General features: G+C 52.0%; 1 protein-coding gene across 1 annotated transcript; it reads right to left on the minus strand.

Annotated features, from left to right (window-relative positions):
• LOC133900911 (wound-induced basic protein-like) lies at positions 1 to 3,703 on the minus strand. The gene is made up of 2 exons (XM_062342193.1): positions 3,516 to 3,703; positions 1 to 288 (listed from the first exon to the last, which is right to left on the minus strand). The coding sequence occupies exons 1-2, from the start codon at positions 3,581 to 3,583 to the stop codon at positions 216 to 218; spliced, it is 141 nt and encodes a 46-aa protein (XP_062198177.1). The 5' UTR covers positions 3,584 to 3,703; the 3' UTR covers positions 1 to 215.
• Positions 3,704 to 12,236: the final 8,533 nt, after the last annotated feature.

Here is a 12,236-nt window from a genome sequence, read left to right on the forward strand (position 1 = left end):
TGGCTGAAAAGTTCTGAATCATGGGCGCCTCACATTGATCATAGTTTCATAGGTAGTTGTGGTTTCATATCCATCGCACTGTCACCACGTTCAACCAGAGCAATTAAGACTAAGGAGAAACTAAAGCATGATAATGTTTCAGGAAAAGTTCATTTCAAGCTAATCAAAGCAAAGGGGCATCAAATTTGCTGAGCATAGAATGCTTCGGAAGAAGTTCATTCATTCATCACAGGTTTGTTCTCGCTGGCCTTGGGCCTCTGCTCCTTCGGTTTTTGCTCTTCCATTTTCCTGTCATCAGCAGGGCCAAGCAAGTCACAAACCGCAGTTTACAGGAAAGCAAATCATAAGAATAATAAATGCAGAACTTTTAAATGTAAACATGCACACTCCAGGACTACAGTTTTGTTTATTGGATATGAGTTTGACACGCACATTGATCTCTCAAGTCTCCAAAAAAAAAAAAAAAAAAAAAAAAAAAAAACCTTAACAGTGCATGGTGTTAGATGCTAAATCAATTGTATAAACAGAATGGCAGCATGAAACCAACTAGGTGTACCAGTCTCTTTCAACATGATCTCACAAGCTTTTGATCAATACTTCTAATTATATACACCAGGGAAAAAGTAATTTTTATGATAAATATTGGTGGTTGGAGTTCTAAAAGGTTGACTGAAATGCAACACTATAGGACAGTGTCTATTTTGGACGAGAGGTGGTATTCCTATTAATGCTGCAGAAGTGTCAGCAATGCTCTGACATATCTTTCAAGAACTACATCACTCATTGAGATTTGCTTTGGGATGCATCTGTTCTATGTTAATGAAAACAGTTGTTTCACTGCACAACGATTTCTTTGCACTTAAGCTACATAAATGAATCAACCAATTACTTTGACATAAACATTTAAATGATTACCATCCATCCACTTATTACTCGTAAGAGAGCATTTTCTCTGTCTGGAAAACCCTGTATAAGACAGCGCAAAACTAAAAGGTTCTCCTAGCAGTAACTTGGTATTTGAACATTCGCAGTCCAAAAATAGTCTCTAATCTACTAAATGATTAAAATAAGATTTTATGACACGCACGCTTATTCTCTTCCCTGCAGTTCCTATTGGACTACCTATAAATTGTCCCTACCTTGTCCGTGCTGCAAACACATTTAACTGCATTGTTTGGCAATTCCAACTTAAACAATAAACATTCCTAGCCGCTAGTTGCATTTCCAAATCCTTCACAATTTAAGTACATCATATGTGACAATTGCAGCCAAGAGTTTATTAGAAAGGGGTGTATTGCGGAATGTACAAAAAAAATACAGACCATATTAAAAAAATAAAATGTAGATACCAGAAGTTCTTGTCCCAGAACAGTTGGAAAAAGCAACACATAAACAAAAAATATGTATCTATGGTAAATAATTAAAAAAAAGAAAAGACAAAAAAAACTTCTTTGACCTGGTATAAAGTTGATAAGATATAAGATAACACAGAAAAATATAGAAAAATATCTATCTATTACTGAAAAAGAAATGATACTAGCTCGAAAATACTTCACCACAGCTAAATGAAACCACTGAATTTACTACTTGGGCTATCAGATGTCTGCGGATAACAGACAGCTCTATTCAATGCAAAGCTGGACCCTATGGTGCTTATCATAAATGTAAATCAGCAAAGCTACATAAGTATGCCAACATCATGCCATATAAATGTGTTCCCACAAATCAAAATACATGTATAATTCCACCAGCCATTAATAGTAGAAGGGTTTCACAGAACAATAGACAATGCAAGATGTTGACATAAAGCAACCACACCAATATGCACACAATAGCTCCATAATAACTTATAAGGCATGATATCTTCTACAATAAATAGGTGCCATCTATTGCAAGGGGGACAGTTCAAGCCCATATAGATTTGGTAGGACCGATTTGGCAGAAGATTTACAGCTCAGTGCTACAGTATCCCGCAAAGTACTGTAGCACTGGAAATCGGTCTCCAGCAGATACCCTACCGGTTACTGTAGAAGTACTGCTCACAAAAGGCTGACAGCGGGATCGGAGGGAGAAAAAGAGCAGTAGAAGGTAGAAAATAGGGTAGCTGCTGGAGATGAAAAAAATAAAAGATGCTGTATAGTGTTTTTGAGGATGAAAATTTAAGGTAGCTGTTGGAGATGGTCTTAGTTCAAACTTTGGCAACAATGTGAGAGTTATAAAATATAAAGATCCGTCTTGATGTTCCCTATCTGCATCTAACATTGTCAGCATGTCAGTACTAAGATTAAATTTCTATATCAAACATTGGGTAAAACATAGCCTACCCCAACTTGCTTGGGACAAAGGCTGCTGTTGTTGTTGTATCAAACATTGGGCAAAAATGAAGCTGTTTGGATATTTTGCTCATCTCAACTGTATCTAAAGTGGGTAAACTTGACTCATTTTCTCAAGCTACACATTTGGTGTTCTAGATTTGATGTCAATATTCGTAAGTTGGGTGCTTGGAGTATTAAAAAAGAGTACCATGGCACTTGGTGAAAGTGAAAAATACAGAAAGGACACAAAAACCACATCACGGATGCAACAATAGTAGTCACTTATCATATGCAAAAAACCTTGGCCATGTTAAGAGGGCTAAACTGGCCTCCTTGCCAGAAAGCCTAGACTTAGACAGTGCCCAATATCTCTGGAACCCCCACCCCACGGCCCATACCTCTATCCTCCTAATAGATTATCATTGCAGAATAAGTGAAATCACAGAGTATGGCAACGCTAGTCCTTTTCCTCGACATCCATTGTTTCCTTATCCTTTATACATAATGAAAGGGGCACTTCACACACCACTTTGTTCAACGAAAGAAACACACCGTAGTTTGACAAAAAGGGGCATTTCTTCTGGTAAGGAAACATCAACACAAAAGAACCATGTTGACATCTAAATATCTTATCATCTACTCTTCTCCACTGCAACCCATAGCAGTACCATTCCCGCTCCAACATCAAAATGTGACAAACACAAATGGAAGTATCTCGAAACATATTATCACTAACGCTAGCGCTCAGGAAACACCCCAAAATGTGACATCCCCAGCCTCCATGGTTCCCTGATCCTAGAACGCCCTCTGCCCAAATTCAAGAAGTTAGGATTCTCGCTTGGGCCGGGAAGACAAAGCTACCAGAAATTCACATACCACTCAATTCAGTTAAACTAAAACAAGGGATTTCCTGCGGTCAAGGAGCGGCAATCACGAAGACACATGTCGGACAACAGGACTAACGCTCCCAGCTTACACCACCACCACTACCGTTCACACCCGCAACACCCAAATTCGGCCCGCTCAAAGAACCTCAATCTCTTAAACCGCGCAATATCCCGCAAGCAATCACCCATGAATTCAACACCCTAGAACGAGGAAGGAACAAGAAGATGACAGCGCCACTGCAGTACAGGAAAGCGAGGAGGGTGGCTACGCTAGGGTTTTCGAGAGGGTGGAGATGGACTGAGCAGTGGAGACCTCTTGTCGGCGCCGCCCTTCTGGCTGAGGAAGGAGCGGAAGAGAGGCGAGTTCACGTCGTAGATCATCTTCTCCTCCTCCTCCGCCGAAGCCGCCGCAGGGTAGGGTTTCTTCCGTTCTCCTGTCCGGCGAGCGCTCGGGCGAGGCGTCCAGGATTGGGACAGAACTGGAATGGTAAGAGCAAGGGTGGGCGAGTTGGGCTTTTTGTTATATGCTCCAAAACGGGCCAAGATTGGGCTAAAAGAGAATAGAAATTTGTTGGGCTGACCGCCCTAAATGGGTGAATTTTTATATATATTTGTTTCAACATTTGCAAAATTATATGGTGGTTTAAAAAATTGCAATAATAGACTATCATCGTCCGTTCATCGAGAGAGAGCAAGGTCTCGCCCTATGAATGAGTGGCACCTTGTGAGCCCCACCAGTTAGATATTAAAAAATACGACGACATACCATGTGTCACTCGTTCACTGAACGAGACCTTGATGTTGCCCAGTGAACAAGCGACACATTAGTGTTGCCTAATGAACAAGCGATAGCAAGGTGTTGTCCAATGAATAGATGATACCTTGTTGTGACCGAATTTAATTTTATTTGCGGTAGAATAGGCGCATGTTAGTCGTAACTTTTTTGTTGTTGTTTCGTCTAGTGACATTAGACATTTGTGCGGTATTTTGGATACCCGGACTTAACAAAAACAAAAAGTTAAACATAGTGATTTTAATGGGAACTACGACATTCACGGATGGTAGTATGTACGGTACACGGTCATTATAACATAAATAAGTATCGTATCTAAATCTAACATGTCTTAGAAAATGTAAACAACAAGATTACAACATCTCGTCTACTGAGTACAACATGGGTAGTTTCATTTTCTCGCCGCTTCTAGTCCTGCCTGACGTGCCCTCTCGCGTTTCATCTCACTCTCCTCCTCATGGTCTGTCACGTCCCAAAAAGCTAATCACGCGATTAAGCATCCATAATCATCATGACATTATGTTTATACGTATTCGTTTGATAACTTTAGTTTAAACATGTTTCAAAAATACTTTGAAGATAGTCTAGAACTCCTTAGGAAGCCCCAAATACTTTGGAGAAGAGAAAGAATAGAAAAAGAAAAAAATTAGAAAAATTCAGCAAAAGACCCTTTTAGCGGTCTAACTGGGATTCCCACGGTCTGACCGCCAGGGGCAGCCACATGGACTTCCCGCTGTGGCACCTACCCATCCCGCAGTCTGACCGCCATAGCATAGAGGCTCCACTTAAGGAAATCAATCAACTCTCTCACACTCACTCTCTCTCACACTCTCACTCTCACTCACTTCTTCACCCACACCAAGAGAGAGGGAGGGATCACCTCGACGTCCATGAGGACCAGAGATCAATGGAGGGAGCTTCCTCGAGCTCCTCGAAGGCTTCCTCGAGCTCATCCCCTTCACCCTCATCGTCGGTGAAGTTTCAACGTGAGTTCATCCACCTCAAGCCTCTAGACCACCATGGAAACCAATCTACAAAAATCAGACCTTCTTCGGAGTGAACTCCTCTAATAGAAAGCTTCCTTACACTAAGGTGAGGCATCCCCTACCAATTCTCTATCATTCCCAAGCTCGAGTTGATCCCCATGTCATTTACACCCAAGCTTAACCCTAGCCTAGAGATTATCCTTGGGGTATCATAAGTTTAGCTCGATGAATATTATCCAAATCACTTTAGAAGCAGTCTACTAGTCCCATAGAGCATTTTGGTACCCTTTGTGGTCGAAAGTTTCACCAGAGCCTTCGCCGATGGCCTCGCAAAGTGGCGCCGGTAGGGTCTCGTGGTCAGACTACCAGATGATGGTCTGACCACTGACATACCGTCAGTCTAACCGTTTGGTGCCAAAACCTTCTGCAGGCTGACGGTCAGACCACCACCTCCACGTCGGTCTGACCGCCAGTCATGCAAGGCTGTGTGTTCTTAGGCTACCCTGCTCGGGGTTTCAAACTTTAAAACCCTAATTATTTGGTGGTCTTTTGTAAATGTTTTCAATTTACGTCGCTCTATTAATTATCAAGAATGCATCATATGCACACTTTTCCATCGTTTGATTATGTTTGCAATGCATTCTTGATTCGTTTAGAGAGCATTACGCCAACGGTCCAAGCAAGTAAAGGCGCCGCTGAGCTACCTGAGTTCTGTGAGTGTTGCGTCGGGAGTATCAGGCAACCGCTAGAGTAGTAAGGCAAGCATCTAAGTATACTCAACTTACTACTTTGGATATCATATTGTATAACCTAATAAATTATGCTTTATATATGTTTGCATGAGTAGTGGGCCATTGTGGAGTTTTGATGGGTAGAACCTAGGTTGAGGGGTTGCATTACCTCTACCTTGAGTTGTTGATTATCCACATCTTTGTAGCCTTGATAACATTGTTGGTGCATAGGTCCTTGGTAGAAGTCAACTAATGGTTCAACCGTTGTTCGCGAGCTTATGGGTTATTGTTTACAAACACAATGACAATAATGTGGGTTGTATGAGATGTGAGAATGAGGCGAGATGTGGGAAGTGTTAGGTGTATCTTTTGCACCAGAGGAGTTCCTCAGTGTAGTTCAGGAGAGGAACCCGGATATAATAGGCCGCTTGTATCGTTTAAGCACCATTCGTTGTTGCAGTTAGCTCTAGCATTTTCCATACTAACCACATGTTGATCTAAGTCTGTCGCTTGGGCACCGCGGGATGAAGTGGTTCCGGAGCCTCAGGGCCACGAGACCGTGGTGTTCGAGGCCTTTTTTGACGTGGACCTCGACTTCGCAGCAGTGTCACTTCTCAAGGGTGTGCTTTGCCTTTTTTTACGTAGAGCTACTATAACTCACGATCAATGCGATTGCCTACCTTTTATCTTCAAATGGGCCATGAGGGCGGAGGGATGTGAAGAGAGAGCAAAACTTTTTGCCTCCATCCATGAGGCGAGTTGCCAACCGAAGACCTAAATGGAGTATGGAGTGACGAAGGTCCTCGGCTTTGGCAGTGTGAACTTCCAGCTCTGGTTGGAATATCAGGATTTGTTTCTAGCGAAGGCCATCAACAACCGGTGGTACTCTGGGTGGTCAGAGAGATGGTTCTACTACGATATAGATGTCGGGTCCCCCCTCCATTCTACGAATTGGGATATTGAGTATGTACGGACCCCAGTGGCAAAGATCTCCAATGCCTAGCTCACGTCGCGATTGGCGCTGCTCCAGAAGGTGGCCTACTGGATGAGCATGCGTGATCTCATGGAGGAGTTCACGATGCTTTAAATTCAACCCCTTCGGGTGGACTAGGTGCACGTATACTCCGGGTCCACCATCAGTTTGGGTGAGTCTTCCTCGTTGTATAGCTTTGACTTCATGGAGGTGACATGTCTTTTTCTTTCAGAGGGTTGCCTTCCGTTGGAGCGAGCAGCTAAAGTCGTGGAGGAGTTCTTGGGCCCGCCTACTGCCGAGCAGCGGGACCGGTGTATGAATCTGGTTGTGAGCTAGGAGTGGTACAACAGCATCTGCTTCCACCACAAGGTAGTGGCTCCGGTAGAGCCCAGGGTCACCGGGAATCGAAGGCATGGGGTTTCTGGTGTCGCGGCCATCGTGATCCCTGTGAGCCCTCTCCAGGCATGGCTCCCTGCTGCTATCGAAGGTTCGCAGGCCAGCTCGGCAGCTGTCGGAGGATTAACCCCTGTCGCAGGGATCCTTATGGCTCCCTGCTGCTGTCGAATATGTTCGCTGGGGAAATAAATGGGTATGAATGCGATGGCCGGTGGGGTGGAGTGACCTAGTGTGGAACGGAGTAAATGCACCGGTGTTTAGACAGGTTCGGGCTGTACGGGGGCGTAACACCCTACTCCTGTATGGATACTATAAATGCCCCGAGAAAGTCCCTCAAGGATGTTGCTAGTTACAAGAATGTTTGTCTATCTTAGAGCCTGGGGCTCCTTGTTCTTCGGTCTGCGTGTAGCCGCCGGCTTTGGGTGCTCTCGATCTTCTCTTCTCTGCTTGTGAGCAATTGTTTCCTCCTTTCTTTCTTTTTCGTCCGTTCTACCGGCTTTAAATACCCGCCGGCAGTAGCGTGCCCCGAACGGGAGGGGGGCACGAGTTCCGAGACACCATAAATGGAAAAGGAGTCATCATTACCTCTGGGCAAAGTGACCAGGGGTGGAAAATGCGTCCCACGCCCGGTCGTCCGTCACCATAAATGCACTGGCAACGGGCGCCGTGGAGAGAGCCCACCAGGCAGCCGCAGAGTGACCCGGCGTGCCCGCCCTGTCTTGTTCCCCTGCCACAGCAGCGCGGCAGACAGAACGCCTCGGCCCTTACGACGTTATCCCGAGACAGGCCGGATGGCACTGGATGGGACCCGTGCATTCAATGACCCCACGCCCTTCTGCCAGAATGTGGCAGGAACTGACACCGAGCGTGGCGGGAGCAGTTGGAGGTGACAAGCCACGCGTGCTCTTTAAATGCGGCCTTGGGCCTTTTGACTGGTTAACACCTCATTGGTGAGCCCCTCGGGGGCCACTGTTAGGGGGCTCTCTGGGTCGTCGGGGAACCGAGTGCTCGGGGGTCACTGTACACCTCCCCGAGCACTCTCTTCTGAGAATGCCCTTTCTTGATCCTTGGGGAACCGAGTGCTCGAGGGTACTGTTCACCTCCCCGAGCACTCTCTCCCGGGCACACTTTGTACGGATCCTCAGGGGACCGAGTGCTCGGGGGCTGCTGCACACAGCCCCGAGCACTCTCTCCCGGAACTTCCTTCAGTGGGTCCTTGGGATACTTGAGCGCCCAGGGAGCCACCGCTCGCGGCCCCGGGCACACTTCTCCCGGTACTTAGCCTTCCTGGTCGTCGGGGGACTCGGGTGCTCGGGGGTCACCGTACACCTTCCCGAGCACTTTCTTCCCGGTACTTAGACTTCGTGGATCATCGGGGAACTGGGGTACTCGGGGACCACCGACTGTGGCCCCGAAAGCCCTCTCCTGGGACTTAAACTTCGTGGATCATCGGGGAACTGGGGTACTCGGTAACCACCGACTGTGGCCCCGAGCGACCTCTCCTGGGACTTAATTTTTTTTACCTTGCGGATGAGACTCCGCGGGATGGCGCCATGTGGCGGATTGCTGGCCTGGCCTCGGGATTCGAGGACCCGCGGTTCCTGATTCACCGACAGCAGCCCCCGGGCCCATTGGCAGGCGATGACCCAGAGACTGCGGATGGGCCCTTCGTCGTCAACGAGGCCGAAGCCAGTACTGACGCCACACGGTGAGCTTTTAGATGGTGGTCCTTCCGGTCCGGGCCTCTAGTATGACCCAACGGGGAGCAGAACAGACGCGCGTCCAACCGACTCCAGAGGCGTGTGATAACAGGACGGGCGGCGCGTGATAACGAGGCAGGCGGCACGCGTGGCAACCATGTAAATCGAGAAAAATACACCTGGCAACTGCTGACACCGCACGGCCTGAGGGAGATTCGTCTGGCGGTTGCGCTGGCCGAGGAAACCGTCCCGCCGAGCGCGCCGCGACAGGCGACGTTTGAATTTCTTGGGGGTATAAAAGGAGGAGGGGAGCGAACCGCCCCCCTCTTTACGCCATCTTGCGATCGAGCTCTTACCTTCTTTGCACTCCTGAGCCCTAAACTTTCCTTAGGCGATCAGAGCACTCTTCTTCCCCCACCGTCCAGATCATCCCCCACCCTGACAAGATGGCGAGAGCAGGAGGAAGCCGCCGCGACCAGGCACCCGACAGCATACTGTCGGAGTCCCGGCTGGTGAACGAGGAGGCGGCGGACAAGGTTCGGAAGCTGATGGTTCTCGAGGGCCAGCGGGGAGCCTCGGTGGTGGCGCCGGCGTGCTTCCCGCCGGTGGCGAACCGGCCGGGGTGCATCGTTCTTTTTACTTCCTTCGTGGTGGCCGGGCTGGTGCCGCCATTCTCGACGTTCTTTCTCCAGATCCTGGAAACGTTCGGGATCCAGTTGGTGCATCTTAGCCCCAACTTCGTCGTCATCCTGGCGGTCTTCACCCACCTCTGCGAGATGTTCGTGGGGGTGCTGCCGTTGGTGATGCTCTTCCGGCACTTCTTCGTGCTGCGGTCGGCCGGGAAGAAGAGGGGCCTCTCCACCGCGGACGACGTGGGCTGCTGCAACTTCCAGCTGCGGGACGGCCTGGGGGAGCAATACATTCCCCAGGTGCTGCGGAGCAAGTGGGAGGACTAGCGGCGCGACTGGTTCTACATCGACGTCAGCCCCCATGACCGTTTGACCCTGCCGGAGATGGCGGCGGAACCCCAGAAGGCGACCTGGAAGGTGCCGCTGCAAGCGGATGCGCGGATAGCGCCGGTCCTGGAGCGCATCGACTTCCTGTGCCAGGCCGGGCTTACTTCGGTGATGGTGGCGGCGGACTACCTACATCGTCGCCTGGCGCCTCTACAGGAGCAGGCCTGGCCCTGCTAGTTTTACACCGGCCCCCAGGACATCACCCGGACCCAGATCGGTGAGGAGTGGGACCTGGGCAGGCTGGCACTGAGGGGCCTGCTCCGGGTGGTGATCGGGGTGGACGACCTGAGCCGGGAGGAGCTCCCGTGGAAGGAGCTAGAGCTCTGTGCCGATCCTGACTGGGTGGCGCTGTAGGCGAAGCTGCCGGAGTTCGACGCCGAGGGGCTGGTCGACAGGCCAGGGCGCCGAAACCCCGGGACTATCCAGATTCCCGAGATGGACGAGACGGTCGGCGAGGAGGCCGCGAGCGATCCGGCGCAGACCGGTGGCCCAGGCACTGCAGGCGGCGAGCCGCAGGCTAGCGGTGGGGCTGCTGCGGGCAGCAGCCGCCAGGCTAGAGAAGGAGGCGCCGCTGACAGCGGGGCTGCGATAGCGCCAGGGGACAGAGGGAAGCGCCCTCGGACTTTCGTTTCTACACCGGCGTCCCCGCCGTCATCGTCGCCTGGCGAGGAGGGAGGCCAGGGTGGTCAGTCATCCAGCGCAGGGCCGTCGACGGGGGCAGCATCTGCGGTTCTGGAACCAGACTTTGATCTGCTTGGGCCTGGTCTGGAGCCCGGAGACCGCACGGTGGCCCCGCCGAGCCCCCCATGGAAGAGGAGGAGGGAGGACTCCGGGCCAACGCCATCGGGCCCGGGGGTACAGGATCCCGGCATCGAGGTGGCAATACCGAAGACCCACATCTATGTAAGTTTCCCCCCTCTTTTTTCCCTAAGCATGCCTTGCCCGGAGCGACTTTGGAGACTAACCTTCGTTCTTCTTTTGCAGGCCGCCTACGGGCACCGCCGGAGACCAAGGACGGCCAGAGGCGCCGAGGCCGGCTCCAGCCCTCGAGCTGAGCGCGCCTGAGCCAAGCGCGTCGGTGGAGCCGGAGCCGCTGAGCGCGCCGGTTGAGACAGAATCATAGGCGCCGCTCAGCCCCGAGCGGGTGGCAGCGGCCGTGCCCGAGCAACCGGCGCCGTCTAAGTCCACCCCGAGCGCATCGAGCATGGGGCGGTCGACCTCGTCGTGGGCGGTGCCTGCATGGCAATTTTCAGGGACCCCGAGCCCCTCGGAGGAGGCTCGCAGGGGACCCAGTGCCAAGCCGTCGCCCAGCCGGCCCGCCGACCCCCTCCTAGTCATGCTGGGAAGCGCTCGGGAGGTTATCGGGTGGCTGGAGGCGGCCGTGGCGGGAGAGATGACGCAGCTTGAGGCGGACCACGCTGCCCTTGCCGTAGAGAGGGAGCGGCTTGTCACAGGCTGGCGCCTTTTCGAGGCCCACATCGCCACGGCGCGCGCCGCCAACGAGAGCGAGCGGCGCGCTCTCGAGGAGGTGCGGAAGGCCCTAGAGGGCACTCGCACGGAGGCCGTGCAGGAACATGAAGAAGCTGCCCGCCTAGCCGAGGCATCGCAGCAGCAGGCTGCCGAGGCACTCGATAGGGAGAGGCAGGCGCAGGCCCGGGAGGAGGCGGTCCTGGCCTGCGAGAGGACGGCGGAGGCCTTCCAGGCTGAATTGGCTCGCCAGAAAGGCGAGGCTGACTAGATCCGCGCCGAACTCCAGCACCAGGAGGAGGAGCTCCAGAGCCGGGAGGAGGACGTCGCGATCAGGGAGACCGATGTCGGCATCACAACGGCGGATCTGGAAGCCCGGGAGGAACTGCTGATCCTCCGGGAGACGGAGGCTACCAAGGTGGTGCTGGCCTCAACCGCTCGGGAGGAGCGGGCCGCCAAGTGGGAGTCCGAGCTGACCACCCGCGAGCAGGCCCTCTCCGCCCTTGCGGAGCGGGTGAAGCAGGCTGAAGCCCAGGCATCCAGCGCGGCCGAGGGATAGGGCCTTGAGGAGCGGCTGCGGAGCGTGACGGAGGAGCTCGAGGCTGCCAAGACCGAACGGGCCGGTGTGAAGCGGATGATGGAAGACATCCTCCGGCAAACGCAGAGGTCCGTGAGGGTGGCTGGGCTCGGGCAAGTCCACGTGGAGGCGAAGGGGAGGGCCTCAGCTAGGTTGCCCTTGGCTTTCAGAGAATCAGCCAGCGCCTCGAGGCGCTCCCCCACGCCGTCCAGGAGCTCGCCGCCCGGGAAGGGCGTGGCTTGGCCCAGGCAGTGGCTGAGCATGTCCTGGCCTGCTACCGAAGCCGGGACCCGAACTTCCCGCTGGAACCAGCTCAGGAAGGGGTGGTCGAAGCCGAGGAGGAAGTCGCCCGAGAGGCAGTTCGGGGCGCCGCCGTCGAGGTGGCGGCCTGCTTT

This window comes from Phragmites australis, chromosome 19 (assembly GCF_958298935.1).
Source record: "Phragmites australis chromosome 19, lpPhrAust1.1, whole genome shotgun sequence".
In the NCBI taxonomy this organism is placed as follows: Eukaryota; Viridiplantae; Streptophyta; class Magnoliopsida; order Poales; family Poaceae; genus Phragmites; species Phragmites australis.